The sequence below is a fragment of the Idiotropiscis lumnitzeri genome, chromosome 16 (assembly GCF_059441095.1).
Source record: "Idiotropiscis lumnitzeri isolate Australia: NSW breed Sydney's pygmy pipehorse chromosome 16, RoL_Ilum_1.0, whole genome shotgun sequence".
NCBI lineage: Eukaryota > Metazoa > Chordata > Actinopteri > Syngnathiformes > Syngnathidae > Idiotropiscis > Idiotropiscis lumnitzeri.
The window spans coordinates 12,766,705-12,794,638 of record NC_142406.1 but is presented as its reverse complement, the minus strand read 5'-3'; the positions used below and the strand labels follow the sequence as shown (position 1 = coordinate 12,794,638).

Here is a 27,934-nt window from a genome sequence, read left to right as displayed (position 1 = left end):
CAACTTTTACACGAGCGGTATGCTGATTATTATCTGATTAATTTGTGCCTGTGGCAATCTCCCAGCAATGTGCTGCCGCTTGACGGGGTCCAATCTGAAGCCGTGAGTAATCATTCCGCCACAGTTGCATTGAGGGAACTCGCTGTGGAAAAGACGCATTGTCGAGTACTTTACTCACATCTGAACCCGACATCAAGCGCGTCGCCTTTCACTGAAAAGTCTTCAAGTCGAATATCCATCACGACGCCAAGGTCTCGCTGCCACTCACTCTCTATTTATGTCCGCCTTGGAACGTCTCTCTGGTCTTCATTACGCATTTTATTCCTGACGTATCTCAACAGAGGCCTCAGATGAAGACGCTGGGAATAAAGGCAGAGGAAATGAGGGGAGATGAGGGAGACACGTGGCGAATGACAGCAGATGTGATTACTTCTGCACACTGCACAGGCCTGATGGTGTTTTCGGAGCGCGGGCATATTGGAGTCAGAAAACATGCACGGCGGGTTCGCCAATTGACGTGAAACGTCTTGAACGGGCATAAACGCGCTGCCGTCTAGGACGCCCAAGTCGCCGGGGGAGACATTAAAGCTGTTCAAATGAGTTGAACGTCAACAGCGAACCGGCTCAAAGTGTCAAGCGCTTTAAAGACAATCGGTCAACAGAAGGATAAGACGACATCGGACCACTGTCAACTTTCTTCATTTAGAACGCGGCGGTCTCAATATTTAATGGCTGCACGCGCCGCGCAAGACTCATGTCGGCTTTCTTTTGGGGTTGCCACTGTGCATGCATATATAGCAGCCCCCCCAGCCCATATAACAAAATATTTTTTGGAGAGTTTTACCTCCACCACATGTGTAAAACACATGAGAATAAACTTAAAAAACAAAAGGACACTTCGTGTAGCCAAACAACAGTACAACTTTTCCTCAGGATTCTCCGGTAGCTTGACGCAAACGATGCAAAACATGAGGGATGGGCTAACAAAGTAGCATCAATGACTCAGTAACATAACCGTTCAAATTTATGCAAGATTTAACTCATTTAACTATATATATATATATATATATATATAAAATATAGATATTTTTTATAGATATATATTTATAAAATATATACATATGTATTTTTTTTAAATATATATATATTCTAAATATATTATATATATATATATATATATATTATATATATATATTTAAAAATATATATATATATATGTATTTTTTTAAATATATATATATATATATTCTAAATATATATATTATATATATATATATATATATATATATTTAAAATATATATATATATATATATAAAATATAGATATTTATAATATATATATATATTTTTTTTTTAAATATATATATATTCTAAATATATTATATATATATATATTATACATATATAATATATTTAGAATATATATACATGTTTAAAAAAATAATAAAAATTTTTATATATATATATATATATATACATATATATTATATATATATAAATCTTTTAGACTGTCAACTTAATTATGTTATTGAAAGATTGAAATGTAAAGCCAGAACTGCATTCACCATCGACGGGCAAACTGAAGAAGAAAATGTCAAATTATTATTATACAAGTCTGACCAGATGATACCAAAAGTATATTGATTACAATGGACGTCCATTCATCGAAATGATTACCTCTTTCTCCAACTGAATGACCAACACATCGGTTTCATTTCAAATGACTAAGAGGCCGCTTGCCATTTAATCGATGAGTGATCTTTAAGGCCGACGGCGCCTGTTTGCTGTGTTTAACTGATATTGATGGAATCATTATCCCAGCGGGAAAAGTGGGCTTTATCTCGTTATTAGACGGCGTTATGTTGAACACACACACACGGCTCGCCAATCATTGGCACCGCCGCTCAGCACCAACAGGGCTGCATACATAACAATGGCTCACAATTTAACAAGATAGAATTGTTCGTAATGAACCCAGATATTTAGGGGACTTGGACTAGATTAAAGTGATTAAGATTTGCTTTCTCAAACGGGGTTGCTCACTTCAGTCTCCTTTTAGGGAGGTAAACTACATACTCGATTGGGTTTAACTCTAGAGATTGGCTTTACCAACAATAAAAATTCTGCTTCTCGCCCCTAACGAGCTCCACCTTTGAGTAGGATTATTTAGCCGCATGATGAAGGATTTACTCAATTTGTATTTCTCTTTTTTTTAAATTTGAGTTTTGAGAATGTTGTGGCAGTCTCACTGAATGGTTACAAAAAATGTATCAAAAACGTTTTTTTTCTCATTTAAAAAATATTTACAAAATTTGGGGGAGTTTTTGGAGGGGAGGCTTGAAAGCATTTTTGGCACTTCATGACACTTAAGCAATAATAAAAAGGAGAACGACGCATACTCCGCTGTCGTCAACATGTCTGTTCCAACATTAAATTCCATCGATGAGTAGGCAGTAAAAGCTGCGAGGAACACAATGAGGACACATTTCAAGGATGTCAGGGGACAAGGGATGTAATCTTTTGCTTATTTGTGCGTTGACCTTTTTCCACACTGCGGTTTGGGAAATATGTTAAGAAGAGTCTGAGTCCCTCCGGCCGTTTCCATAGGAGACGAACAGACATGAGAAAATTATCATATCGACAGCAGAACGCTCGTTACATTCCGGAGACGGGGAATGACAAATTGACAGTATAAATTATGGGGGGGGAAAATGTGGAGATAACTCTTGGGATTGCAGCTATTGTTGTAGGGAAAGAAGCCAAAGTAAAAAAGCCAAAAGTCAATTCTGCCATCAATTTTCTATCGTGCTTGCGCTCATTCGGTCACAAACAGCAATGCCTTTGAGCAGGTCATGCTAATATAGACGCTCTCTATTTTGAGTTTGTGTCAAAGAAAATGTTTGTTGCACTTTAGTGTTAACTAGCTTCAAAAACTTCCTGTAGGCCACATTAAAAAAAAACAAAAAAAAACGACTTAATACTTAAATGTGACTGCATAAAATGTACTTGTTACTTTTCAAATCAAATCATTAATTTAACTTACGTAACTAAGTTACGAATAAATAACGATGAGGTGAAAATGCAAACCCAAACGCTTTTGCTTGTGATTCCTTCGATTTCCCCAGTGAACTTTCCATTTCCGTACTTCAGTTTGTGTCTATGCCACGCATGAACACGCGAAAGACGCGTTTCGACTCAAGTATTTTGTGTAGGCCGAGGAGATCTACCGCTGCCAGGTGGAAGCTTAGGATGGACGGACGGCTAATTTGCGAACGGACGACCGAGGTCAACGAGCACTTCCGTGGCTCCCGTCCTTCCCATCATACATCTGTCGCTTTTGATCAATCCACTGGCGGCCTACTCGGGTTCACGGGTTGCGCGACATTACGTGTACGCGCGTCCAACAGACAGATGCGTCGTGACGAGGTGGAGCTGCCGGTCAGCAGAGACCACGCTTGAGGTTAAAGGGCCGCCGTGAAGATACGAGGGATATTATTGGTGAAGCTCCCCCCCCCCCCCCCCCCCCTACACGACGCAGTTGCCATGACGGCCCCCTGAAAGGAAGAGCCAACTCATCTGCGGAGGTATAACGCGATAGCAACATGACACGCGTGTCCCTCGCCCCCCTCCACTTCCGCTACGTCGTCCAAACTGCCTGAGGAGCGCCCGTCGCCAAGAAGAAAATGGCGACCCTGCAATTCTACAAGACACATTATTAGGTACACTTGAGAACTGTACAGAGAACCCCCCGCAATTTTGCACGTCATATATATTTTGGCCTGTTTTATTGCCACTTCTCCTCTCGTTGAAACTGATTTTTTTTTCCTATCACTTTTACATGTTTAATAGGTGGACAACAACCAATCAAGAAGCTTGTTTTTTTTTTTCAACCACTCAAGCAGTGAGAAAATGAAACCACTCACACAGTATACTCATTGTCACGGATGATGATGATGACATAGACGGGAAACACGACTCTGTTAGAAACGAGGGAACGGGTCACGTTCCCCCAACTAAGGCCAATATGCCAAAAACCCGAATTAAGAATCTGTGGAATTCAGGCATAAGGAAGTCATCTTTACATGGTGGCATTCACCTCCGAGATCAGAACTTCCTGTTGTGGCCTAAGCAAAACAATTAAATGTCGAAGGTGTACAGACATGCACTTCCCTCAGCGCCTTTTGCAGCCGGTCTGCTCCTGCTAATTAGTTCCTCTGAGAGCTGAGCACATTTACAAACACAACAATACTTGGTGCATACCCGTGCATGTACACATGGAGTGTGGAACCACACATTTTGCCAAAGCGTCAATCCATGATTCCACTTCACACACCATCCTCTCTCACTTTTGGTCCTACGATGGTGTCGAGACATTTTGTTCCACTGGTCAATGTGACAATGCTGACATCCAGCTGTGGTGGCAGGGAACTACAGTGCAATAATTCATGGAAGGAACCGTCAGGCATTGATAACCACAGAAAAGATGACAAAAATGTCTCTGTCTCAACTTAAAAAGTACAGACTCAAATGTGCATGAGCATAAAATAGTAAATTGCCAGTGACATGTTTGACAAGTTGGCATGATGGAATATTTTTTTACACACACCGAGTTTCTTGGTTGGCCTTCATCCATAATGCTGCTGTCCCCATTTTGTCTCGACCAGACTCCAAACTTTCAATCAATAAAAATCCAACTGTAGTTGAAATTCATCTGTCAAAAACAAAATACATGAGCCCCGATTCTACTCGATGACAGCAACGAATCGATTGTACTTCATTAGCACCAAGGTCAACACCCAGAACCTAAGTTTGATGACCAGTAAGCACATAATGCTGCTATGCTCAATCGCCACTAGAGGGCAATGTTGAGCCACTATTTCAATGCACTCACGCACACCAAAGTTACAAAAGGTACACTTGCTCAATAAAATGAAATTCTATATAGTACAGTACAACTAGGAGCTGTATTAAACAATGTTGGTGACTTTTAATTGTCCCTGTCAGATGCCTTTGCTTGTTTTGTTTATTATTGTGCCTTTAGTTTGCAACTGTATATGCTAAAAAAAAATGGTGTTCAATGTACTCAATTGTATTTTGTCAAGTGGCTTCACACAATAGAATCATCTGGATTTAGATACATTTAAGTAGATTTTTATTCTGCTCTCGATACAAAGTCTACTTAAAAACGTATCTGGGTCCAGATGATTTTATTTTGTGCAAGCACGTGGACAAATATAATTGAGTAAATTCCAAACCATTTATTTCAGTCTATGACTGGACTGATGTTTCGAATACAGTTTCACTCGTTTCTGGTACAAAAGAACGCCAATCACTCATGTTGAAGTCAAAGAAATACAACTTTATTTAAGTGTAATCAAAGAAACCAACAACAAAAAAACTGCATAGGGAATGTTTAAAGTCCAACGAGCACAGCGCGAGCAGCAGGTAGCCAAAAATATTATACAGTCTCCTTTGCCTTATTTAGACTGAAGACCTGACATCTGCACTTCCACTCAGCACAAAGTGTGTGTTCAAGACAGACAGGCAAACACACATGGCACACACACACACACACACACGCACACACACTTTGGCCGTGATGAGGAAGTGCCAGCAGCACTCATCTAAATTCAGCAGGCCACATCAACTCGCGCCGTCTCCTGGACTATGAGGGTTTACATTCAGTGGAGGTCTGCTTTGACAACAGATGCAAAAACAAGAGCCACTCCCGCCACGCTGCTGGACCAACACCGATTGGATGAAAGAAGGGCAGCCTCCCTACCCTCCACCCGGACAGATGCAGACGCTGGTTTGTGCCACCCGATGCTAAAAATATTGCTGATGCGGGTATGCGGTGGCGGCTAATATGGAATTGTGCGGCGGTCCAGCAGCGGGTTGTCGAGAGCGAGCGTCGGCCAGATGCCGTTGGACCCTTTTCTTCACAAAATACATTCTAAAAGGGCCAATTAGCATCAGGTGGTGTGTGGGATTTGGATTTCATGTAAAAGAAACAAAAAATAAAATGGTAAATCGGGGTAAGTTAATCAAAAGCAATATTTCAGATATAGATTTTTTTTTTTAATATTTAAATGGACACACAAAAGAATCAGACTAGCACTAAGGTCCAAAATGGGGCAAAGGGAAGTCGAAGGGGCAGGGGAGGTCTACTTTTATTTCTATGGGACAAATTTCAAAGAGACACCAGCAGCGCGGGCTGTTGAGAACTACCTGAGATATATTTTATTCCCTTTCTAAATTTTCACCAACCATATTTTTTGTCTTTATGTTCGATTATACAATCATTAAAAAGGAGGTCTACGACCTCGCACACATCCCCCGGTGCAGCTTCAATTTTTTTCCTCTCAAAAGTCACGAGAGGGCAGAAATTAGACAAGGTGGCGGGACACACACACACACACACACACACACACACGCCCACACGAGAGTGCAGTCAACCAGTCACATTTTCGGCAGCCATCACCTCACTTCCTGGTTTGTCAAAAAAGAGGAAGTCGGCTGCTGGCTTGTGCTAGACGAGCCAAACTGGTGACGCTATGACAGTAACGGGGCTGCGAAAGGCTGCCCCGAGTGGTGCGGGCGAATCAATCAATGCAGTGGAAAGTTTGGGGAACTTCCGCAAGTAAAGCTCCTGAGCTGGGAGGCACGCAAAAGAAGCCTCGAGATGTTTTCTGCCTCCCGTGTTCGTTAGGAATCGAGGCATGGCAGCCTGAACAGGTTGCGCTCTGCCACCCAATACAATCGCGCAGGTCAATCCGATTCTAGCGCACGCAGACTCGTATTTGGGTACATTTCCTGGTTCGATCGTCTCCCAGAAAGTCAGCTACCCGCCTGTTTTTTTTTTTTTTTGCCCTCCCCCCCAACATCCATCCAAAGAAAAAGGCTTCAGTAAGATAAGGATTTTTTTTAAAGCATGCAACAAAATGAAAGAGTAAATAAAAGGATTAAAATATTTTTTTTTCCTCTTAAAGAGTGAAGATCTAAGGATCTTACAGATAGAACTCTCCAATCTTAGTTTCTGAAAAAGAAGGATGCAGACGTGGATGAACACAGTAATACTGAAAACGCAAAAACAACTGCAGACTGTTGGTGTTGTTCCTCCGTGTGCTAATTAGGAAAACTATTTTTTTTACTAACGTTCATAAATGAGGGCACCGCAGTCGAGGCAAAGCCTGGCGCGCGCATAAATATTGATAAGTTGTGCTGGAAGTTGAGGTAATTTGTGTAATTCTTGTGCGACGAGTCATGCTTTTTTTAATTTGTTTTTTACGCTCCCGCCCTCACTGCCCCTTTAACAAAAGTACAACCGGAAATCTGCGGAGTTCATCGTCGTGAGGTCAAAGAGAATCAGGGCCCAGCCCTCGTAAGTGCACGCCATCAGAGAGCCGCAGGATTTATCCGCGGCTGTCCGACTCCCTCAACATTTATATCTCTGATATTGTGGTCCAGTGACGGTTTGTCAACAACAACAACAACAGCGTGGTCCTTGGCACAGAACTTTCAGAGATCATTTTGGCACTATGCTATCGACGGAATATTTTTGGTTTGGTTGATTTTTTTTTCTTCCTTTAAAAAAAAAAACTAATTAAATAAAATACAAAAAATAGTACAGCAAAATCAACCGAGCGAAAAAGTCGCTGGAGGTTGCGAGATGGAGACACACGGCCGCAACAAGTTTTCAACAGTGCCACAATCTTTGGTCCGAAAGCTATGGGACAAGCACTGTGCTGCACCAGTCAAATGAGGTATATTAGCGATGTTCACGCATCTGATGAGGTATGTAACACATGAAAAACACGCAAACGCAAAAAAAAATTAAAAAATGAGGTATCCAAAAAGAAACGACAAGTTTGAGGTATTTGAAAGTGAACAGTAGCTACAAAGTGAGTTGAGGTCCGCGAGGTAACCCGACACTGAGGCTGAATGAAGGTTTGGATGTCGCTCAGGATCATGTGCGGACGGGTCCTCCCCTCAGAGAAGAGAGCCCGTCAGTGAATCTTTTGATAGTTTGCACTAGAACAAGGAAGCCACTAAGAGAACATGAATTGTCGAGTGCGTTCAAATGGGGGCACAGATTGAAATAAAGGCGAGGATCCAACGCCCCTCACTAATTCATGGTATTTTCGGGGGGTCGCTACGGATTGTTCTACGTTGGATAGGCGGGGTCCAAAATGGGGAGGGGAGGGTTCTCTTTGGTTTTCTATTCCGGCTGGATTCAAAGAGGATGTCAAAGTAGTCGTGCAGTGTCAGCGGGCAGTGCTACCAAACTCCACGAGTTATGCCAGTAACGTTTCCCGGCATTGATGATTATTGAAGAAATGTGACTTTTTAAATCTTTTAAATGCCAGTTTTTTAGTTGGCCACTGTGCAGATATTCTAACTTTGGTTGAATCTAGTAGTTGGTCGATAGACCTCCATCTTTAGAGGATTGGTCTACTAGCGCAAAGGTCTGGAGACACCTCGGCAGACCTGAGCGTTAATAAATTGGGGCGAACTTTGGTGGTCGCGCCCTTTCGTTGGATCGGAAGAGGGCGGCTTTCGACCACATCTTGCATCCAAAGAATTGTACAGTGAACCAGCGCATTATTCGCGGGTCGGCATTCGCAAGGCGCCGAGAAATGGGAATGCCGTCAGCCACGTCCAAAACCAGTCTGAGCTTCGTTTCGGCAAAAGTAGTGCTTTGCCACCATCAAGTGGCATCTATAGGCAATTAAACCCTTTTTGGGGTTTTCAGTATTCGCGGCAGGGCTCAGTCCATATCCCCCCGCGAATAGTAAGGGTTCACTGTAGTGTCAAGTCTTAAGTCTATCTGATGTTATCATTTTCGTCCTCTGGACTGTCTACTTCTGAGGCTTTTGTCAAACACTGCCTCTGGGAAAAAAGGTGGCATTTAACTATGATTAAATCTCTACTTTAGGATCTCTAATAGATCCCGATCTTGGGAAAACGCATCCCACCCACATGCGTCTGTGGGTCCGAGCAAGCGGTCCTTGCATACTAATCTTTTGCATCCAACTTGGCCACGCAATCGACCGGATGTTTTCGATAGACAAATCGGGTCGAGCGAGATATTCTATTTTGGGGCCCGCGGCGAAGGACAAAACACATTTTATAACGTCATGATCTGTTATCGTCAACGTAAGAGTGGAGCTTCAAAGAGGCCTGAAAAGCACTGATCACTTCAAATCAGCTAAAGTATTACCTGAGCTAATTAATTTATTTTTTTTAATCATGTCATTTTCTTCCCACATTCTAGGTGGACCGTAATGACTTTGCAAACTCAAGCATAGTGATGAGGGTACTACCAAAAAAAAAAACTATAACTATGAAGACACTACCGTACTTGTACCCTAATTCCTTTTTCGCAATGCCTTCTAATGAGAATAAAACATGCAGCCTCGACAGCAGTCGGAGTATTGTCTCAGCAACAACATTCAGGAGGTTCACTTAACTCACACTTAAAAAGATGCACAGCATGAATTCCATTACTCCTGTGCAAATAAATCGACTGAAGAGTCTTTTTTTTCCTTATTTTTCTCTCTCTTAAATAAAAGTATAGAGGTAGGCTTTTCTTCTTTGTAAAACTTCACAGACTAATAAACCTCTGCTCAGTGACTATGAGTACATTCATAAAGAGCGAAATGAGGTAGGTGTGGAGCAGAGGGTACGAGGTTTCAAGAAAAGTGAGAAATTCCCTGAGAAGGATACTCGAGAAGAGCTTACAGAAAGAATAGAGCAGCTCACAATGAGGAAGGGGAAAAAATGGCTCTTTTGTTGCTACTGATTATCCATTTGGAAAGGTCCTTGAAGTACATGCCACATAACGGATTGACGGCGTGAGTGGAAAAAAAAAATATTGGTTTGATTTTCCCTTCTCATCAACGCGCCCTCAATCCTCTGAGCTCTCCTCCTCCCATCGTGTCATTTTTTTTTTTTTTAATTCATTCTCTCGCCTCCATTTCCTTTGTTGAGAAAAAAAAAAAACAAAAGGCCAAATAGAGGGAGCGAATGTTCTGTTTCTAGAACTTGAGGATACGATTATTCCCGAAGTCGACGACCACGATGACGCCGTCCGGTGTCACGGCCACCCCGGAGGGACGATCCATCTGTCCAAAGCCACTCCCCTGGGTTCCAAATTTGCACAAGAAATTTCCGTTGGGCTCAAACACTTGCACGCGGTGGTTGCGCGAGTCTGCCACGATGATCCGGTTCTCCTGGTCCACGGCCACACCCTGCGGCCTCAGGAACTGACCGTTACCGATGCCCTCGGAGCCCAGGAAGCGGGCCGACTGGCAGTCGGGCCGGATGACCAGCAGACGGTGGTTGTTGAAGTCAGTCACCACCAGGTGGTCCTCGTGGTTGAAGGCCACACCTCTGGGTGAGTCAAAATGTTTCCACAGAGCCCCCTCGAAGCCGTACTTGTTGAGGAACGAGCCGTCGGGGGAAAATAGCTGCACGCGGTGGTTCCTGGTGTCGGAAACCAAGATCTTACCCTCAGAGTTGACAGCCACATCCCAGGGATAGTTGAACTGCCCATTCTTGGTCCCCTTTTCCCCAAACTTCAGCAGGAACTGGCCCTCAAAAGTAAACACCTGTCAGGCAAAGCAAACGTGTCAGAGCACGAACTGTTTACTTTTTTTTTTTTTTAACAAGTGCAAGAGTGAGTGGAGACATTTTTAGCAGCTGCTTCTGAACTTGTGACCACCAATATTTGCATTTGTCAGTGTGGGTGTTTGGGAGGTTTTAGAGGCTCTTTTGAGCACAATTTGGTACCTGCACACGGTGATTGTCCTTGTCGGCCACAATGATTCGTCTCTGACTGTCGCAGGCGACCCCGGCCGGACGATCAAACTGACCAGGTCGTGAACCCAGAGAGCCAAATTTGTGGTGGAATGTGCCACAGGGTTTGAATATCTGGAGAGAGTTAGGAAAATGTTACACATTTTTTTTTTTTTAACAAGTGGAACGAGATCAACAGTATACTCTTGCTTTAAAAAGACAAACGACGAAAGCCCGAATAACTCATTTCAGTTTTACCACAATAATCAAGAGACGTGGTCGGCAGTATTTGGCGAGACTTTCCGTTGTATGCCCTCATTTTTGCACCTTTCAATTATTAGGAGATAAATGCTGTGCGCATATTGACAAAATTACAATTGAAAAGGCCCACATTTTTGAGATTCCTGTAGTTTAGCAGGCCATAGAAAATATTGATTGAGAAAGGAAATTTTAAGGAGTGTCTATGAAGTGCCCAGAAATGCAGTAAGTCAAGTCTTTGTACCTGTATGCGGTTGTTGCTGCGGTCAGCCACAATCACATATCCTTCCTTGTCCACGCTGATCCCCCAGGGACGACACAGCTGACCATCACCCTCACCCTCGCCACCGAACGATGACACTTGGGAACCAAGTGAACCGTAGCTGCGGCCCGATTTCACAAACACCTTGAAGGGGCTTCCCTGAATGTGCTGGTTGCACACCAACACCGACACGAGGTGCTCCCCTTCGCATTTGGCCATGTAGCTAACTGTGTACGAGCCATTCTGGTGGTCGGTCACCTCCGTGGCGGAGAGGTTGGCGTCGGCGACGGACATGACTATCGCCGTCACCAAGTCTCCGCCTGAGAGACGGGGCTCGCCGTCGTGGTCGTATCCAATCACGGTAAAAGCGGCGTGTTTGCCGCGAAGCGCGCTGTTTAGACCATCGCCATGCGCTTTCGTGACTGGGGCAAAGGCTCCACTGCTGATCAGGCCCATCGATTGGATGGCTATGTAGAGAGCCTGCGGGGACAATGCAAAACAGATTTCAAATGTAAGCACATGCATACCAGTTAAAGTCGAATTTTGTAAAAAGAGTTTGGAGTCAAAGCATTTTGGGATCGTAATTTGTGGTTTCAAAAACCAATCTAGGCAAGGTCTTTCCATCACATTTCACACTCATGACATCCTACCTGGTCCGGAGGAGTGAACATGAAGCGGTCGTCCTCCTGCGGCTGCATCAGGCCTCTCAGTGCTTTGAGTTCATGAATTTGGGTGAGCATTCGCTCGCGAGCCAGCAGCACATCAAGGTGGCGGCCCTCGTCCAGCACCTGGCTGACGGCGGCGATGGTACTGTCCAACTTGGTCAGACTCTGGTGCAGTTTCTCCACCTGGAGGTACAGCGACTTGGCCTTCAGCTGCCGGATCTTCTCCAACTAGGAGGGGCGAAGAGGAGGAAGGGGATTTTAGCTATTAGGTTGCTCATCAAGTAGCAGCAAAAAATAATTTAAAACTAGGGCATTTAGCTTATATTTTCATATTTTATGTACAAAAGAAAAAAAAAACTAACATACAATTAACTTTTTTCCGGTTTTAACTTTTTATTCGGTGCCTCAAGTGAGAGGTACAATTAAATAGAATATTGGAACAAAATAATAAAAAAAGACTAATTGCATGGAGTATTTTTAACATAAATTTTGTTCATCCATCTACATCAAAATGTCTGTTTGTGCGCCCTGAAATTTCACTCTACATTGCCGCAACAAAAGGTTGAGAAAAACTGCTTCAAATGACAGAACAACATGTCCACAGGATGGCAGCAGTGTGCAGAATTGGTTTTATGTCCCAAAGCACGTATGGAATTGAATGTAAATTAAATGATATTTTATTATTTTTAAGTTATTTTGGACAGACCTACTCAGCTGTAAAAGAGTGATTAAATTTTACAGGAATGACATGATATTTAGATCTCGTACTCGTAAGTCAGACAAAAAAAAAAAAGGTTAGTGTTGAAGTTGGCAGGAGAACCTGAGAAGCAAGGATTGTCTTTTAGCATCACCAAACAAAAAGAGGCCAACACAATGGCTTGCCCGCCTTCAATGGAAAGGGACACTTTCCAATCCCTCCCCACTCGGCCTCCAAAAGAGAACTCTTTGTTGAATCCTGGCCTGAGTAGAAGTCCAATTTGCACATGTGAGAGTAGATTTACACTTTATAGTCCATGAAGACAAAGCCCCTTATTGGCCTTTCGGGCGGATACCCAGAAAAGGCGCAACCACGCCGACAAGATGTAGACATAAGTAAAGGACCTTGATAATTCTTTGTGGAAAGCGAACTGGCATACCGGCTCAAGTCCCGGCCGGCCCTCACTCCCACACAATATGCACCATCGCTCACATCCGTGATGAGTCGAACAGGTCTGCAGCGAGGAAACAATGCCGAGCGAGTGGAGCATCTTCCCGGATTTGTTTCGCAGACAATGTCGCTCATCATCAAGCCTGCTGGCAGGAAGCTCCCGCTGAGCGAATGGGCTCATTATGAGTGAGGCATGCTCATCGCATGAGCTTTTGTGCTGGCAGGGGGAGCAGGATGGCGGAAAGCATGCGGATGAAGCAGCCAAAAATTTGGGTTACTCCGTTAACTAACCATCTTTATCAATGAAGCTGCGGTATAAAACATGCTGTCAGCTGACATAGACAGCCAATTCTTAAAAGAGCAAAGAGGCTTGTGTTGTGTGGGGCTGTTGTTTTCACTCCAAAATGAAACATCACCTTTTGCTCTTTTTCAGAACAGACATTCAATAACAGAAAGCAGCGGCTCTCATCTTGAACAGATCAACCGAGTTCTCCTGCAGACATCTCGGGTTTCAGGCGCACACTAAGCTCTGTGGCATTCCTCAAAGTCCACACTCCTTGTAGAAAATCTGAGAATTTACCGCAGCACAGCACAGCCTGACATCTTTTTTTCATGGCTAAAGGATTCAATTGAATTAAAGTGACATTTACAGCCACGCCGAAAACCATAAATACATCCATGTGCTCTCGCCGGGATCCAAATCTCCACCGGCACCGCTGTCGACGATCGTAATGAGTTTGGACTGACAGAATGCATCGGAATAAAGGTTGAATTGTTATTTTTATTATGAACAGGTCCGCTTGGAACGTCGTCGTTCATATTTTTAGGCAAATTTGACATCCCCACCACACTTTAATAGATGGATGATGGATAGGAACGGTAAACACATGGAACGTGTTTAATTGTGTGGCGTATTGCAACAGTACATCCATTCTGAATGGAAGATTCCGAAGGCAACTCAATACTACGACCCAAACGTGATGTTGACATGGAGTCGTACGACACCCATCCACACATCCCCTACTTAACCCGCAGCTTTCATCTGGCCCGACTGGTATTGCTGCCGCTCTCGCCGGCATTCCTTAAAAGTTTAGTAAGCAGACAGAAAGCACGGGGCAGCACAAATCATTCTGACAACTGCCTTCATTTACAAGCGGGACTGACCCACAAACACATCACAGGTGGGAAGAGGTAAGCTAATAAATGACAGGATGAGGTTTACCTTCCACAGTAGTTCACACTCGCGTTCCTCCAACGCTTTCTTGTGCCTGAGGACCAGCGCCTTCACTTCAGTCTGCACCACCTTCGCCTTAATCTCCACCTGCTCCGCGATGGCCTGGACCTTCTCCATGCTCAGCTGGAGAGGGAAAATAACACGCATGATGTGACGTGAGCTTACTTTGAAAAGGAGGACAAAAATCTGCATGCGCTGGATGTCGGGATGAGATGAAACAAAAGTAACCGTGATGAGCTGTGATTCCACAGCGGGAGGTCGGCCTGGCCTGTGTTATTGCTCACAAAGGCTAAAGAGGAGCCCCGCAAACAGGATGCAGGGAGTGAGGAAGCATTAAGGAGTCTTGGCGAGCCAAATGTGCAAACACAATTGGCAAATATAGGTCATGAACTGAGGTTGCGCTAACTCGGTGGGATGGGCCATCTTTGTGGCATCAAAAGATTCCAACATGTCAATGAATAACAAATTATGCAAGGTATAAATGGCCACCTTCTTTTTTGGAGAGATATTCAGCACCATTCGCTCTGCGCTGGACTCCTTTCTTGTCATACGGGAACAATGCAAACATGTCGATGCTGATGCTGACTGTTTCTAAACAGGAATTTAAGTCGTTAGGCGCGTTTTTGAAAAGTAGTTATTAGTGGGGCGGGAAGTGTTGCTTAATATGGCGGCAAAGTAACTACTTTGGAAACACTGACAGTACTTTTCCAAACTGGTTCAACTCAGTTCAAAGCCGTGTTTCAGTGGGGGCGCACTATGACCTACAGAAGTTGCAAAAAAAAATAAAAGGCAAACACATCTTCAAGAAATCATTTAGTATGAGCAAAGATTTTTCAGTGAAATGGAGAAAAAAAAAAGCCTCAATCATGCAGCAGCTTTGGGGAAGACCTAGCAAATTAATAACCAAATTGTATTTTGCATTCTGATTTGTTTAAACTTGACAATGCACAATTTGTGCCAATATTTATCTGGCTGCTTCTTTGGCGTTTTGTGGGAGGTCAGAGGGGGGAGGCAGACCTCACAGGGACAAAGGGGAGGTAGGATAAGGCTGCCTTTGTGATACTGGCCGCAGGGCTCAAAGGTCAGCTAAACCTTACAGGTCATGATCTGCAACCTCCGTCTTAGGACACATACCACTCTCGCTACCCCGCTGCAAGAGCAGCCAGAACAAAGAGCGGCAGCGGGGTCTTTTGCTCTTCTTGGAGGTGGGCATCCAAAGCGACAACTAAATTAGTCTTCCTGAAGAGGCAGCAGGAATGAAGAAATCCGGAGGTAGCCATGACTTGTGTGGCACATTCCCATTTTCCACTTCAACAGGCGGTGTGCAGACTCATTGAAAATCGGGACAAATTTGATCTTTTATTTCCCGTTCTGTTCAATATTTACCCATTCAGTCGCGCTTCTTCCATGACTACTCACTCGCTATCATTTGGCAGTCTGGATGCACGGTGGCAATATGGTGCTTCTCACAGGTCAGTCTTGGTACTACAACACAAGTGTTTGGGGGCGGAGACTCCCCATTGTTGGTGGAAATATGGTTGTGTGTGGTGTGCTCTGTTGGTCATCGCGACTACACTAAATGAGTCATTTGCATATTATATTTATCAAAAAAAAAAAAGAAGTCGAGATTGTCCAGTTAACTTAGAAGTCATCATATTAAGTAAATGTTACACCGTTAAAAAATACTCAATATAATTATGACTCTCGAATATACGTGATCAAAATGAATCACTTATCAAAAACGTGACCAATAAAACTAGGTAAAAAATTTTTTTGAAAGCCACTTTTGAGTGATATTAACCGAAACACCAGTATGCCAATTTTTTCCCCCTTGCATTCAACAAATGGTTTTAAGATATTAATAAATCAATGTGGATAATTTTTTTGGGCTCCAATTTTAGGTGTTCTTGCTTGTAGTCTTTACGGGTTTGCTAACACCTATAAACATTTCCATCTGAGCACATTTTGCTACACAAAGAGGGTCAAAGTGACCAATCAGACCGCAGAGGGAGAGAGCTTGGGCCAAACGGGGAGAGTCACAAGACCAGGGTCAGAGGTCAGGGAAGATAATGGGGGTGGAGTGGGCGGAAATTTCCTACCTCAGGGTAGAGGAGTGCGTCTGTGCGCATGTTTACATATTATCTGGCGTCAGCATTTACTCCTGCAGTGACCTCCAACAGAATGGACAAGCAAACACTAAGTAGCCGCTCAACAACGCATTGCCAGATGGTGCTAGCTTGAGACCCCGGGATTCCTTCCAAAAAAAAAAAAGAAAAAAAGAAAACAAAAACACTATCCAACGACCTAAAGTGGGCTCGGTGGGACTTGGTTTCAGTTTCAAAGTCTGCTGCACGTGGCGAGCGCTCCGACATTTGTCGGCGAGACGAGCTGCGTTATGCTGAGGTTTTGGAATTTCGTGAAGACCCCGGGTGAACTCAGAGATGCACATGCATGAGCGAGTCACGTAGATGTAGGTCACAGAGATACGGAGAGGTGGGGCACGGGTTCTGCTGAGGAAATAGTGTGCGCTCGCATGTAACATGACCTTAGATAGCATTTCATGTTTCCACCATGTCCGACCAAGGTCACAAGTGTGTGTTCTAAGAGGACTGACTGATAAGCGAGTTGATCTAAAGAGCACTTATCTGTTGGAATGTTGACAGTTTTTAGGGATTGCTTTTTACACGCTTTAAAATGACAGACAGCGAAGAAAAGAAAACGTTTTCATTGAAAAAAAAAATCCATCTATATACAAAATTTAGTAGTTCAATTAAAAAAATTAAACTGATATGCTAAAGATTCACAAGATGGAGTCAAATGTTATTTTTCTATAACCACTCTCAAATTATAACCACATAAGAAATAATGGGAATTATTTGAATACAGAAATAACGTAGGAAATTTTGTCTTTCGTGACTCTATATAAATCAAGTTTCATATTATAAACTGAACTACTTCTTAAGGTGGATGTCATTTTTATGATTTTACGACTTTCAAATAGCGAAAACTGACACTAATGGAGGTCTTGAAACGGAGCAGGTAGTGTTTATAAGTTAAGCAACAGCCCTCATCAAGTGAAATGTTTTTACTGTAATTACCCCGCCAAGGAGCTCTCATCGTTACGTGATTATTTATCAGCAGGATTTCATAAAACTATCTTTTTAAAAGACATTTTCTCAGGAATAATGCCATACACCATAAGGGGGGGGGGTCATGTGAACAAGAAGTGGGCAAAGTGTTCCACTTCTTTCAATGAGGATGGGATTTTTCCTCTCTCAGAAATACTTCATCCCCCCTCCCCCATTCTCCTCTCCACGCCCCCTCCCCCTTTGACCTTCATCCCTGCCCCCGCCGGACCTCACCCCCGTGTGACCCGCCCCCTTTCAGGACCAGCTGGACGCCCCCAATTCCAGCGGGAAAAAATAAATAAATAATCCAAGGACTGTGCTTCTCAGCCTTTAATGAGTAATATATACTTCAAATCATGCTGAATACAAAGAATCAAATTTTGAGATGAGCAACTTTGGAATTGGGTGACTTGAATTTGTCCATTTACGCGTTACTGCGCAAGCATCCATACTTGCTAAAATGGGAGCTCAAATTCAATCTAGATGCTGCATGCCTTACTCTGAAAGAGTCTTTTTACAACGCCTATAAAAGTCACTTTTACTGTGTCGCGGCTGTGTATAAACAGAACAAGAACATGTTCTCCCTTGCGAGCTAGTTTTCGGCGCCGCAAGAGTGTGAGTCTTGTGTGTAAGAGTATTCCACGACACTTGACACTCACGTCTCCTGATCTTCTCTGTGGAAAGCTGTCAGGCAAGTATTGACGACATCACGGCAGAGAACAGTGACGACATTGTCAAATTCCCCCACCGTCACATTTCATACAAAAGGATTCATTCATTTAACGAGTCATTTATTCAGATTTCATACCATGAGCTGACAAACGGCCAACTCACCTGTACGGCCTGTCGTCCCTTCTGTGCATCAGCCAGCAGCTGGATGGTGACGGACCTGCAGTCCTGCACTGCATCTTGGAGGTAAACGAACGTGTGGCCCACGTGACGGCTCATGCTGCACTCCCGGCAGATGGGCACGGAGCAGCTCTCGCAAAAGAACAGGAAAACCTGTGAAAACAAGCAAGTGGCCATTGGTGCAAATGCTTGCATGTTTGGAAAACTACAAGTCAAGTCAATGTCGATGGTCCGAAATAATGTACAGTATGTGGAAGCGGTTGTTAGGCGATTGGATGGTGACGAGCACAGGTTGTAACTTGCCACTCGTCCCAACGTCAGCCGGGATAGGCTGCAGCTCACCCGTGGCATTGATGAGGATAGGCGGTGTCGGAAATAAATAGACAGATGCTGGCTCTTAATGACATGAGATGATTCAAATCAATTTCTTTCTTGTGGAAGTCAATAAATAGCTTAATTTACACGTATTATTCATGCACACAAATACATCTGCTTGAGTGTAACATCCCCCTGCGCAAAAAAAAATAAAAAAAATCAATGAGAAAAGACTGAATGACAAAAGTCATCCATATGCATGAATGGTTTGCGAGGCTCATAAAAATCCTTCTGCAAAAGACAAAACCCGATGAGCTGAAAGGCAATCAAAGCTTGATCAATAACCATTCTTAACATGTAGCGAATTGTTCTTATTCCATCATAGAAGCCAAAGCAGCACAAATTACGTTTGATAGAAAAGTGTCCGCGTCCCTGGAGGGAAGGTCGTTTAACCTTTGTTGCCAAAACCTCGGCTGCGCTTCAAACGTCACCTCTGAGCTCTGATTGGTTGTAATGAAAGGCTAATTAAGTATGCGCTGACCATCATATCCCAAAGAGATGCAAGATCAATGGGCTCCAAAAGCAAGGGAGCCCCGAGTGGATGGGGATGGGCCCGCAATCAATCCATCGATAACAGTCATTCTCCCCAGGGGGGCGGCATAATCTAATGAGACGCACGCTCACACACGCACACACACACTTCCTTCGCCTTTCTTCTTCTTTTCACCCAAGCCCGCTTTCTGCTCCATCACTCAAGAAGCTCCTCATGCCTAGTGTCTCTTTTCCAACCTCCTCCTCCTCTATTGACATCTCCTAAATTCCAGGGGGACACGGCATACAAAAGAGAGGAATGTGGGAGGTGGTGCAAAAAAAAAAAAAAGAGGCTGGACGACGGCGGACTGGGACAGCTCAATTTTGGTGCTCCAAGAAATGCCAAGGTTGGAGCGAAAACAGCATGATTATTTTGGAAACTGTATTTGCTAAGCGGTTTTATAAAAATTCACCCAAAAATGATTTAAATGGTGTTTTTTTTCCTCCTTCCCTTATATTGCACACAATTCAGGTGAAAAAGTTCTTCATATTTGCTAAATTTCAGATTACATAACACACAGGACCTTTTGGCAGTCGGCTCAATATTATTGACACACGCTGCCTATTCCCACGAGTCCGGACTGCACTTTGTCGTTATCTGCTGCTTTCCAAACATTCATTAATAGCAACTGGTACGTTTTCCCATGTCACTCCGGTAGATGGAAAAATGGGAGATTGGACACGAATTGGAAGGATCCTGGCTTGACTACAACAGAAGTATCGCATCTATGAATCTATTGTTAGAATCCATTTGTGATGGTGGGGGATGGCCCCAACATGCCACCACCACACGCTCTTTCACTCTCAGCACCAGGCCTCCGCCACACAGGGGGGGGTGGGGGGGGGGGCTGGGGGGGGGGGCTGGTTTGGTGGGTGGTGAGTTATAGGATTTCATTAGTGCACCGGATGTTACGCTCTCTCCCGCTCTGCCCATTAATCTCTCACACTACCAATTTACACAAAGACACGTCCATAATGTCGACCGCTGTTTGCAAAAAGCCTTTGAAAAGGGATGGGTGACAGTTCAATCATGTATTTGCGTTTGTTTGAGTCCGCCTAAGACAAAGCATTTCATTTATTAATATATTGCTTTTCTGACAGATTGTTAAATTGAAGGTGGAACTGGACCATTTGACTGAACAATTCTGTTCAACATTATCAAGTGTGCAACACCAAATTATTTTTGCCTTCACAAATAATTTCAGTCGACAGCATTTAGATTAGTATATACAAAGCATGGTGTTGATTTTTTTTTTTCTCCCCAATGTAATGCAAGATACTATCGCGGCTGCCTCCCTCCCTCCCTGCAGGCACTGGGAACTAGGGAAGAGGGCACGAACCCAAGCAGCCAGTAAAATCCCTCCAAGCAAGCCGAGTGGGGGAAGGGGATGCCGGCCTAATGTCACACTGCGCCGATAGAAAATAACTGGGCCTGCTCGACAAGAAGCGCACATACAAAAGGACGAAACCATTGGACTGACACTGACAGCCAGACATTTTACCTTGCGTAAAAAGACGTTTCCTCATTGACTGCTTACACATGCCACCGTAAAAAAAAAATGCACCAAAAGGTTCTGTGAGGCCTTTCCAAAGCTGGAAATGTGATCTAGAGGGATATTTTTCAGATCATGTTAAATTAAAACATGATAAAAAAAAATGAATGCCAAAAAATGCAAAACACTTAGAATTCTAATTCCATAAAAATGTATCAGTGCTTTCCAATGAATGGGTCATGAAATTTGAATTGTGCTTTTATTTATTTATTTTTTTTAAATTGGAAACACTTGAACATTTATTTTCAGAAAAAAATCGAATAAAACGCGGAGATTCATTTGATAGAATTGTGTATCAACTTGCATACTCAAGTAAAATACATTTTAATCAAAGCTAAGATCATAAATCACAAACTACCTACATACTTTGATGCAACACATTGTGCGCTTAAATCTTTTTTTTTTTAACTCAGAATAATTTCAAACGACATTCTGTATTATCTTTCAACTGCAGGGTTTTACTCTTTGACTTTTACCGCACGGCAGAGCCTGGGGCCTTTTGCAGTTAACGATGTGTCAACAGGCAGAAGACAAGAAAAAGTTTAGGTGTGGGCGCACACTGACGCATCACAAAGTGACATTCCAACACGCTCATCACGTCAAGTGTATTTGGCAGCTCCAGACGACCACAATTAAGAACTTCCTGCTCTAAACTGAACCTGCAGACGCCAAGTCTGGCTTGAGTGAAAGGGGCGGGGGGCTAGAAGTAGACAATAAAAAAATTCAGATGGATATATAGGATTTAAAATAAGTGGTTTAAAATAACAATTCAAATGAAAACTACTAAGAGGAAAAATACCGTTCGAACAATCTGGTCGTAAAACAAATTATGTAATGTACAGTTTTTGTGTACGTATTGTGCAAAGTCGCTCCGCCAGCAGTGCACCGGCGTATATGCTCATTTGCGGAAGACGGTACCCTGAAGCAGTATTGTTGTTCGTTACATTAACGTTCACGCAATGTAAGCAAAGCAAACGAAAAGTCTCTTGGACTGCATTTCAGTTGAGCAACCGTCTGAGGACTACTTTTTTTTTTTTTTAGCAGGCTCATTATTGCCACATTGCATTCATATTGTACGAGCCTGATTGATTGTGACTCGAGTGCGATGATGCTGAGGTTCGAACCTGCTCACACCGAACCTGTACTTCGGTATACATTCAAGACCTGCCAATGCCATCCTGGGGAGGGTGAATTTAATTTCTCATCTTTCAAATTAGAACGGTTGAAATTTTGAAGAAATGAATCAAATACAGCTGGGTGGGCTGAAGTCTTCTGGGTTACAACGTGAAGTCTACGACTTTACATACAGACGTAAACAATGTTTTGCGTAATAAGATTAGAACGAGCGGGGCATCATTCAATCGCACCCCCCCTCCGCCCAGTTTTCCTTTCCTTCTTTGTACTTCTTTTCCCTCCTTCCCATCTCCTTTCCTCCCCGTCTGGAGCCGCCACCCTCTCGTGGCAACCTCCCGTTGGCCGCTTGCCATCAACAACACGCATTCGGACACGCCTGTCGATGTTTTGAAACTCCGCCAGATACGAGACACTTGAGCGCGGCGGCGCGGTCGCTGGGGGGGGCGGTGGCTCCGATCCGGCGATGCAATTGGACGGGCCTCTGAGCGCAGAAGGAAAACAAACCGTCATCAGCTGGCCTTCTTAGCGAGCACGTGACAGTGTCGTGTGCTACAGTATGTACAGTAGAAGGAGGGAGGGGGGAAAAAAATGAGGGAGGGGAAATGGGTAAGGAGGCGTGGTAGAGGATGGTGGCTCGCTGAAATTAGAGGAAGGAGAAGAGTGTGTTGTGGCCACATTATGAACACGCGCACTTAGCAGGTGCACGTTGGCTGTTCATACTAAGTAAGGCATGTGACAAAAATAGGAAACGCCTTGATGCAAAGCAGCCATGTAAGAACGTAACATGGTGGAGCATTAGCACCAAACATGTTTATGCAAATTTGGAGCTGCAGTAATGTCAGGTTCTCTCAGTGAAGAGAGATTGCAATAAAGGGCAAGTCCTTTCTGTCTATTACCTTGGCCACGGTGCTCAGTTGGACATCAATAGCCAGGACACACACACACACACACACACACACACACACGCTCACGTGACATCACAGGAAACAAGGCAACCCCATCTAATTACGGGCCACATGTTGCGCATTACAAGCCGGGAAGTCAGAACTTCATAATCCAACTCTGCAAACTATTTGTGCACTCACACCAAAGTCCTATTCACAGGATAACTACGTACAGATGGCAGAGGTTAAAGGGGGAGTTTAAAATAAAAAAAAAAAAAAAAAAAAAAACGCCACCATCCAGGAGTGACGAAACCAAATAACGACAGCTGACTAAAGTGGACTCGCCTGCCTCCATAACTTCGCTTTGTCTTACAAGACAAAAGCCGGTAGAGAGCAGACAAAATGGAAACAACAAAGCCTTCCGTTTGCCTTGAATCAAAAGCATGTGCAGGCTCAAATTTCCTGAAACAATTTGAGTGAGACAGAAGCATCGAAGTGATTCATTTGACTTGACTCATTACTCAATGGAATACAGCCACAGTTACTCAATTTGACTATTTAGTGAGTTTGTGGGAGGTAATTCACCAGCGCAGCCAGGCCTTTTGTCGCGGTGACGACCGTTTAATCTATGGCAAAGACTGACAGAGGATTAACATATCATTAGCCGCTTCTCCGACTGAGCGGCGCGTGGACTTGGGTGGCGGAGGGCGACGTCGCAGCAAGACCAGGGAACTCCTTTGGTGTAATCCCATTTTCCAGTTCAATTTGCGCACACACAAGCAAGGAAGTCGCTTGTGCCGTTGATGCCGCGGACAGGACAGACAAAGTTAACCCTTCAGTTTAAGAAAAAAATAAATGGAAAAAAAATACATTAAAAAAATAATAATAAATTAAATATATATATATAAATATATATTATTTTTTTTTATTTTTTTACAAGGACAATAACATCACATAAATGATTTCTTGAAAACATGCCAAGATGCGTGTTCCCAAGATGGCTTTTGGTACAAGGGTCAACCGCGCAAATGATCACATAAACCTTGTGTCAACCAAGACTGGTCCTTAAATAAATAGCTGTGCTCCAACAAATTGCCCAGTGGACATATAGCTAAAGAAGGAAAGGCTTTTCTGTCAGATATAGTCCATAAAACATCGAAACCAAGCATAACTAGACATCCTGCTGCTATACAGGAAGCTGCGAAGGCCCAACAACCATCAAGATGGCCTTGCGTCATGTTGGATGACGTGGAGCCCGGTGAGACACCCTCAACGCGACTCGGCTCACAGGTAGAGAAAGCGTGACCTTCTCTCATGACATTCCCTCCCCCCGGGAACCACAGTGAGTGAGGGCGGCCTTACTGGGAAGCGAAGCTTTTCCTGGAAAACCGAGCCCACCTATTTACTGGCAACGCAGGGGGAGGGTCAGCGCGAATCTCAATTGGTCTCGGCAATGCATTGAAAACTGCAGATTATGCTAATTGACTTCCCCGATTACAATAAACCCAAGCTTGGTTGCTTCCACGCTACTGTCCAGAAAGTCAGTTGAAGGACGCATCAGAATTGTGTTCCTATTGGTAAAGGTTTTAAAGGGATGGAAAATTTCCAGTAAATTTCCATGGTAAATAAACCAAGTTTGGAATAATTCCAAATGTGAAACCTACATCGGGAAATTATGTGAATTGACGGTAATTTCATGGGAAAGTAACATATTTTAGCATAAATATTGTTTTGTCATTCACTTGCATGAAATGTGGTTGTTTCAGTCAGAATTACACTCAAATATTTTCCCTAACTATATTGACATGAACAAGATGGCTGCCTACTATCTGCAAGACACAAATTACATTAAGGAAGACATTTCCTCTCCCAACATGAACCAGAGCTTGCACAAAACGACCCCCTCTCCCATCATACGTTATTCATTCGGACCATATGGCTCAAGCAAGAAGCTTTCCGATGCAGCCAACTTTATCCAGAGCACATGATCAAACAAATAACTTGAGCATGGGTTGTGACTTTGGGGGCAGATGGGGGTGGAGGCGCATCTTCTGCACCGAATGCCTGGTGTGGTGCACATTAGGCAGACGCTGTCTGCATTTGTGCATGCATGCGTGCGTAAATAAGGCCATTTTGACGATGAGAAACTAGGCGAAGAGTCACTGCGCTCCCTTTGAACTTCTTGCCATATGGTCCCGAGTGTGGTTCTCTGCCATATTGCGTTACTACAGTAATTCCCGAACACTTAACGGTGAGAGATCATCAGGTGTGCAGCGGGAAATAATCCAATTTCACATATTTGGTCTGAAAATATTAAATATTCTTCTTTTAATGAGCAAAAGGTACATAATTGACCTGCGCAGCCACTTGTAACATTTGTTTAGTAGTGTGCCATCTGATATTGAACAAGTGTGTGCCTTGGGTCAACATAGGTTGGGAAACATTGCAAAACAGGGTTGTAGCTTTTGAATATTTTTTTTCATAAACAAGATATCTTTTCTACTGATTAACAAGATAAAAAATATTCTTGCAATCTTAAACAATAACATGCACACGAGGTGCGGGGATTATTTTGTCTACCCCCACTTTCTACTGTAGTATGTGTGATCTTGAGGGTGTGTCGCTTTAAAAGGCAGGGCGTTGCATGGTGAGTGACATGGCCATCTGTGAATGAGTGTGTGGCGTTGGTTAGCTGTTAACTGGCCTAACCTGTTAGCCAGTCAGGGGCGAGCGGTGGCCATCACTAGCTAATTTATGAACGAGTTAATTAAGTATTTGTTTTCTTACTGTTAGTTGACAAATTGTGCAAGTGACTGTCGTGACATAAACACGCTGTGGCTTCACTGCAAAAAGCAACTTGGATTTTTTCGAGGGGGCTAAAGCAGAAATTTAAATTGGACCAACCTTAAAATAAACATTTAATGTGACAATGTTGGTTAGCACAACAACGCAAGTGAGTGGTTTGCGCCAAAACATTTTTTTTTTTTTTTTAAGGAGTGTGGTGTTTTTGCTCACCTCGTTGTCATGGTGTTGACAGAAGCTCATACGGTCCTGGAAGAGGGACAGCAGCGCAAAGTTGTTCTGCAGGGACTGGGCTAGGGACACCGACATGCCCGATTGGCCCGGGTTGCTGTTGACTCTGCTCAGGTGGAGGTTCTCCCCGAGCCGCTCGATGAAGTGGTCCTTGGTGAGCCTCACCCGCTGATGCGCACGCACGCAGTTGTCGCACAGATACTCTTGACAGTCGAGGCAGTGGGAGGTGGCCAGGTTCTCCTCGTCGCATGAGCTGCATTGAGGCTCTGCCATGAGATGCGCAGGGTGCAGATGGCCTCCGTGGGTGGGATGGAAGCTGGAGGAGCCCATGCCTCCTCGATTGGGGTGGTGGTGGCCATTCTTGTTCTGGATCTGCTCTTCGGTGCTCACCACCACATCCAACAGATTGCTGAAGAGGAAGTTGGAGGAAGGCAGGGAGTCCACGCCGGCCTCCGAGATGGACACCTTTTGGTCGCAGGTAGGGCAACGTAATTTGAGCGGGTCTCCCGGACTGCGCTGGCCTTCCAGGCACTGCCTGCAGAAGGTGTGGAGGCAGGGCAGGACGAGAAGTCTCCTGTTGGTCTGGCTGGAAGAGGAAGATGTGTGGGAGGAGGAAGAGGAGGTGGACGAGCTGGAGGAAATGGGGGCCGAGGAGCCGCACAGCTCCTTGCAGAGTGGGCACGTCTGCAGGTCCGAGTCGGGAAATGAAGCCATTTGTGGCGTCACCTCAAACACAAGGCTCAGTTTACAGTTGAGGTATACATTTGGGCACACGTTGAGCCGATGTGTGGAGTTGGATAAGCGGTGTTGCTTGAGGTAGATTCACAAGGCATTAAAGTTACTTCACTGGGGAGAAGGATGTTCATTTGCATACAGCCATGTCTCTATTACATAACTCAGAAGTGATGCAAAACTCAACGAGGTAGTCTTTAAATTGGACTTCCAGGTGGCAGTAAGGCGTTATCAATCAATCCCTGAAACGTGACAACATCGAACAACGTTATTGATTCTGTGCAGGAGGCAGGTGTTAAAAAAAAAAATCTGGAGTGACTGGATTGGCGTCTAGGTGGAGGGGCCACGGCCTCTCCTCCCCCACCGGTTAGGCAACATGACCACAGGCTTGGCGTTCGAGTGGGGGAAAAAAACAGCAGTTTCGTTCAGTTTAGTTCTTATGTTTTCACACCGAGTGGGTCAACATCGGTGGGGATTGGATTCTGTTTGGAGTCGAACCTCGAACCAAACGGTAGTCGACAATTCAGCTAAGCGATAACCAGAGAGCGGACATTGCGCGGAGAGCGCATTCAAAACAAACATGTAGTTTCTTATAGATAAACCTCGTAGAGAAAAAAAATGGTGTACCTGCCAGGTATCCTTCCTTCCCCACGGTGGGCTCGTTTTCGGCGTGGAGGAATTTCACGCAGGCTTTTCCTCGGCCAGCATGGGGCATAGGGGAGGGGGAGGGGGGAAACACACCAGATGAATGGTCCAAACCTCCAATCGGTCGTCCACGCTTATATTTGCTTCCACCGGGAAAGAAACATCAACACGGGTTGAAGGTGCGAGCTCCCACGGGCGCCTGTTGCCCTGGCTGTAGCTCAGCGAGCAGCTCCGGTTCGACTGAGGAGGGGGAAAATGGTCTCACTTCCGCCGCAGGCACCGGAGAGGAAGGGGAGGAGCGGGCGCGGGGGGTGCACGCACGCTCGTACCCGAGTCTGCGTGCGTGCGCGACTGCGCGTGCGCCCTACGTTATCATTCTGTTGAAAAGGGGGAGGAAGAGGGGTTAAGTGTACAATCATGACAAAACATCAATTTTTTGGACGCCGTTAAACTTCAATTAAACGACAACGGATTAAAGCGAGAGTCGTTAATTATGTTTGATTTACAGTCCCCCAGGAAGTAGCCGTATCCCGACAGCGCATCGAGCTAACATGATTGATGCTAATATTGTTGTGTCGGCACACTCAACTGTTAAGTTTTAAGTAGGAATGCTTTTACTATGCTGTACATGAATGTTTATCGTGTCAAATACTACTCACAAATCACTGAGTGGTCTAGACATGAGGATTTAAGTCGTGAAACGCGTA

At 44.2% G+C, this 27,934-nt stretch overlaps 1 protein-coding gene across 3 annotated transcripts; it reads right to left on the bottom strand.

The window, feature by feature from the left end:
- Nucleotides 1-159: 159 nt before the first annotated feature.
- trim71 (tripartite motif containing 71, E3 ubiquitin protein ligase) lies at nucleotides 160-27,531 on the bottom strand. Of its 3 annotated transcripts, none has more exons than XM_088319474.1 (8): nucleotides 25,833-27,531; nucleotides 18,326-18,493; nucleotides 14,352-14,486; nucleotides 11,968-12,210; nucleotides 11,300-11,797; nucleotides 10,792-10,932; nucleotides 10,511-10,610; nucleotides 160-359 (listed from the first exon to the last, which is right to left on the bottom strand). In XM_088319474.1, exons 1-8 carry the CDS (start codon nucleotides 26,562-26,564, stop codon nucleotides 319-321), a joined length of 2,058 nt encoding a protein of 685 aa, XP_088175600.1. In that variant the 5' UTR covers nucleotides 26,565-27,531; the 3' UTR covers nucleotides 160-318. The 3 variants fall into 3 exon arrangements, with proteins under 3 accessions (XP_088175600.1, XP_088175599.1, XP_088175598.1); XM_088319473.1 differs by lacking the exon at nucleotides 160-359 and having other exon boundaries at nucleotides 9,210-10,610; nucleotides 25,833-26,824; nucleotides 27,210-27,531; XM_088319472.1 differs by lacking the exon at nucleotides 160-359 and having other exon boundaries at nucleotides 9,210-10,610.
- Nucleotides 27,532-27,934: the final 403 nt, after the last annotated feature.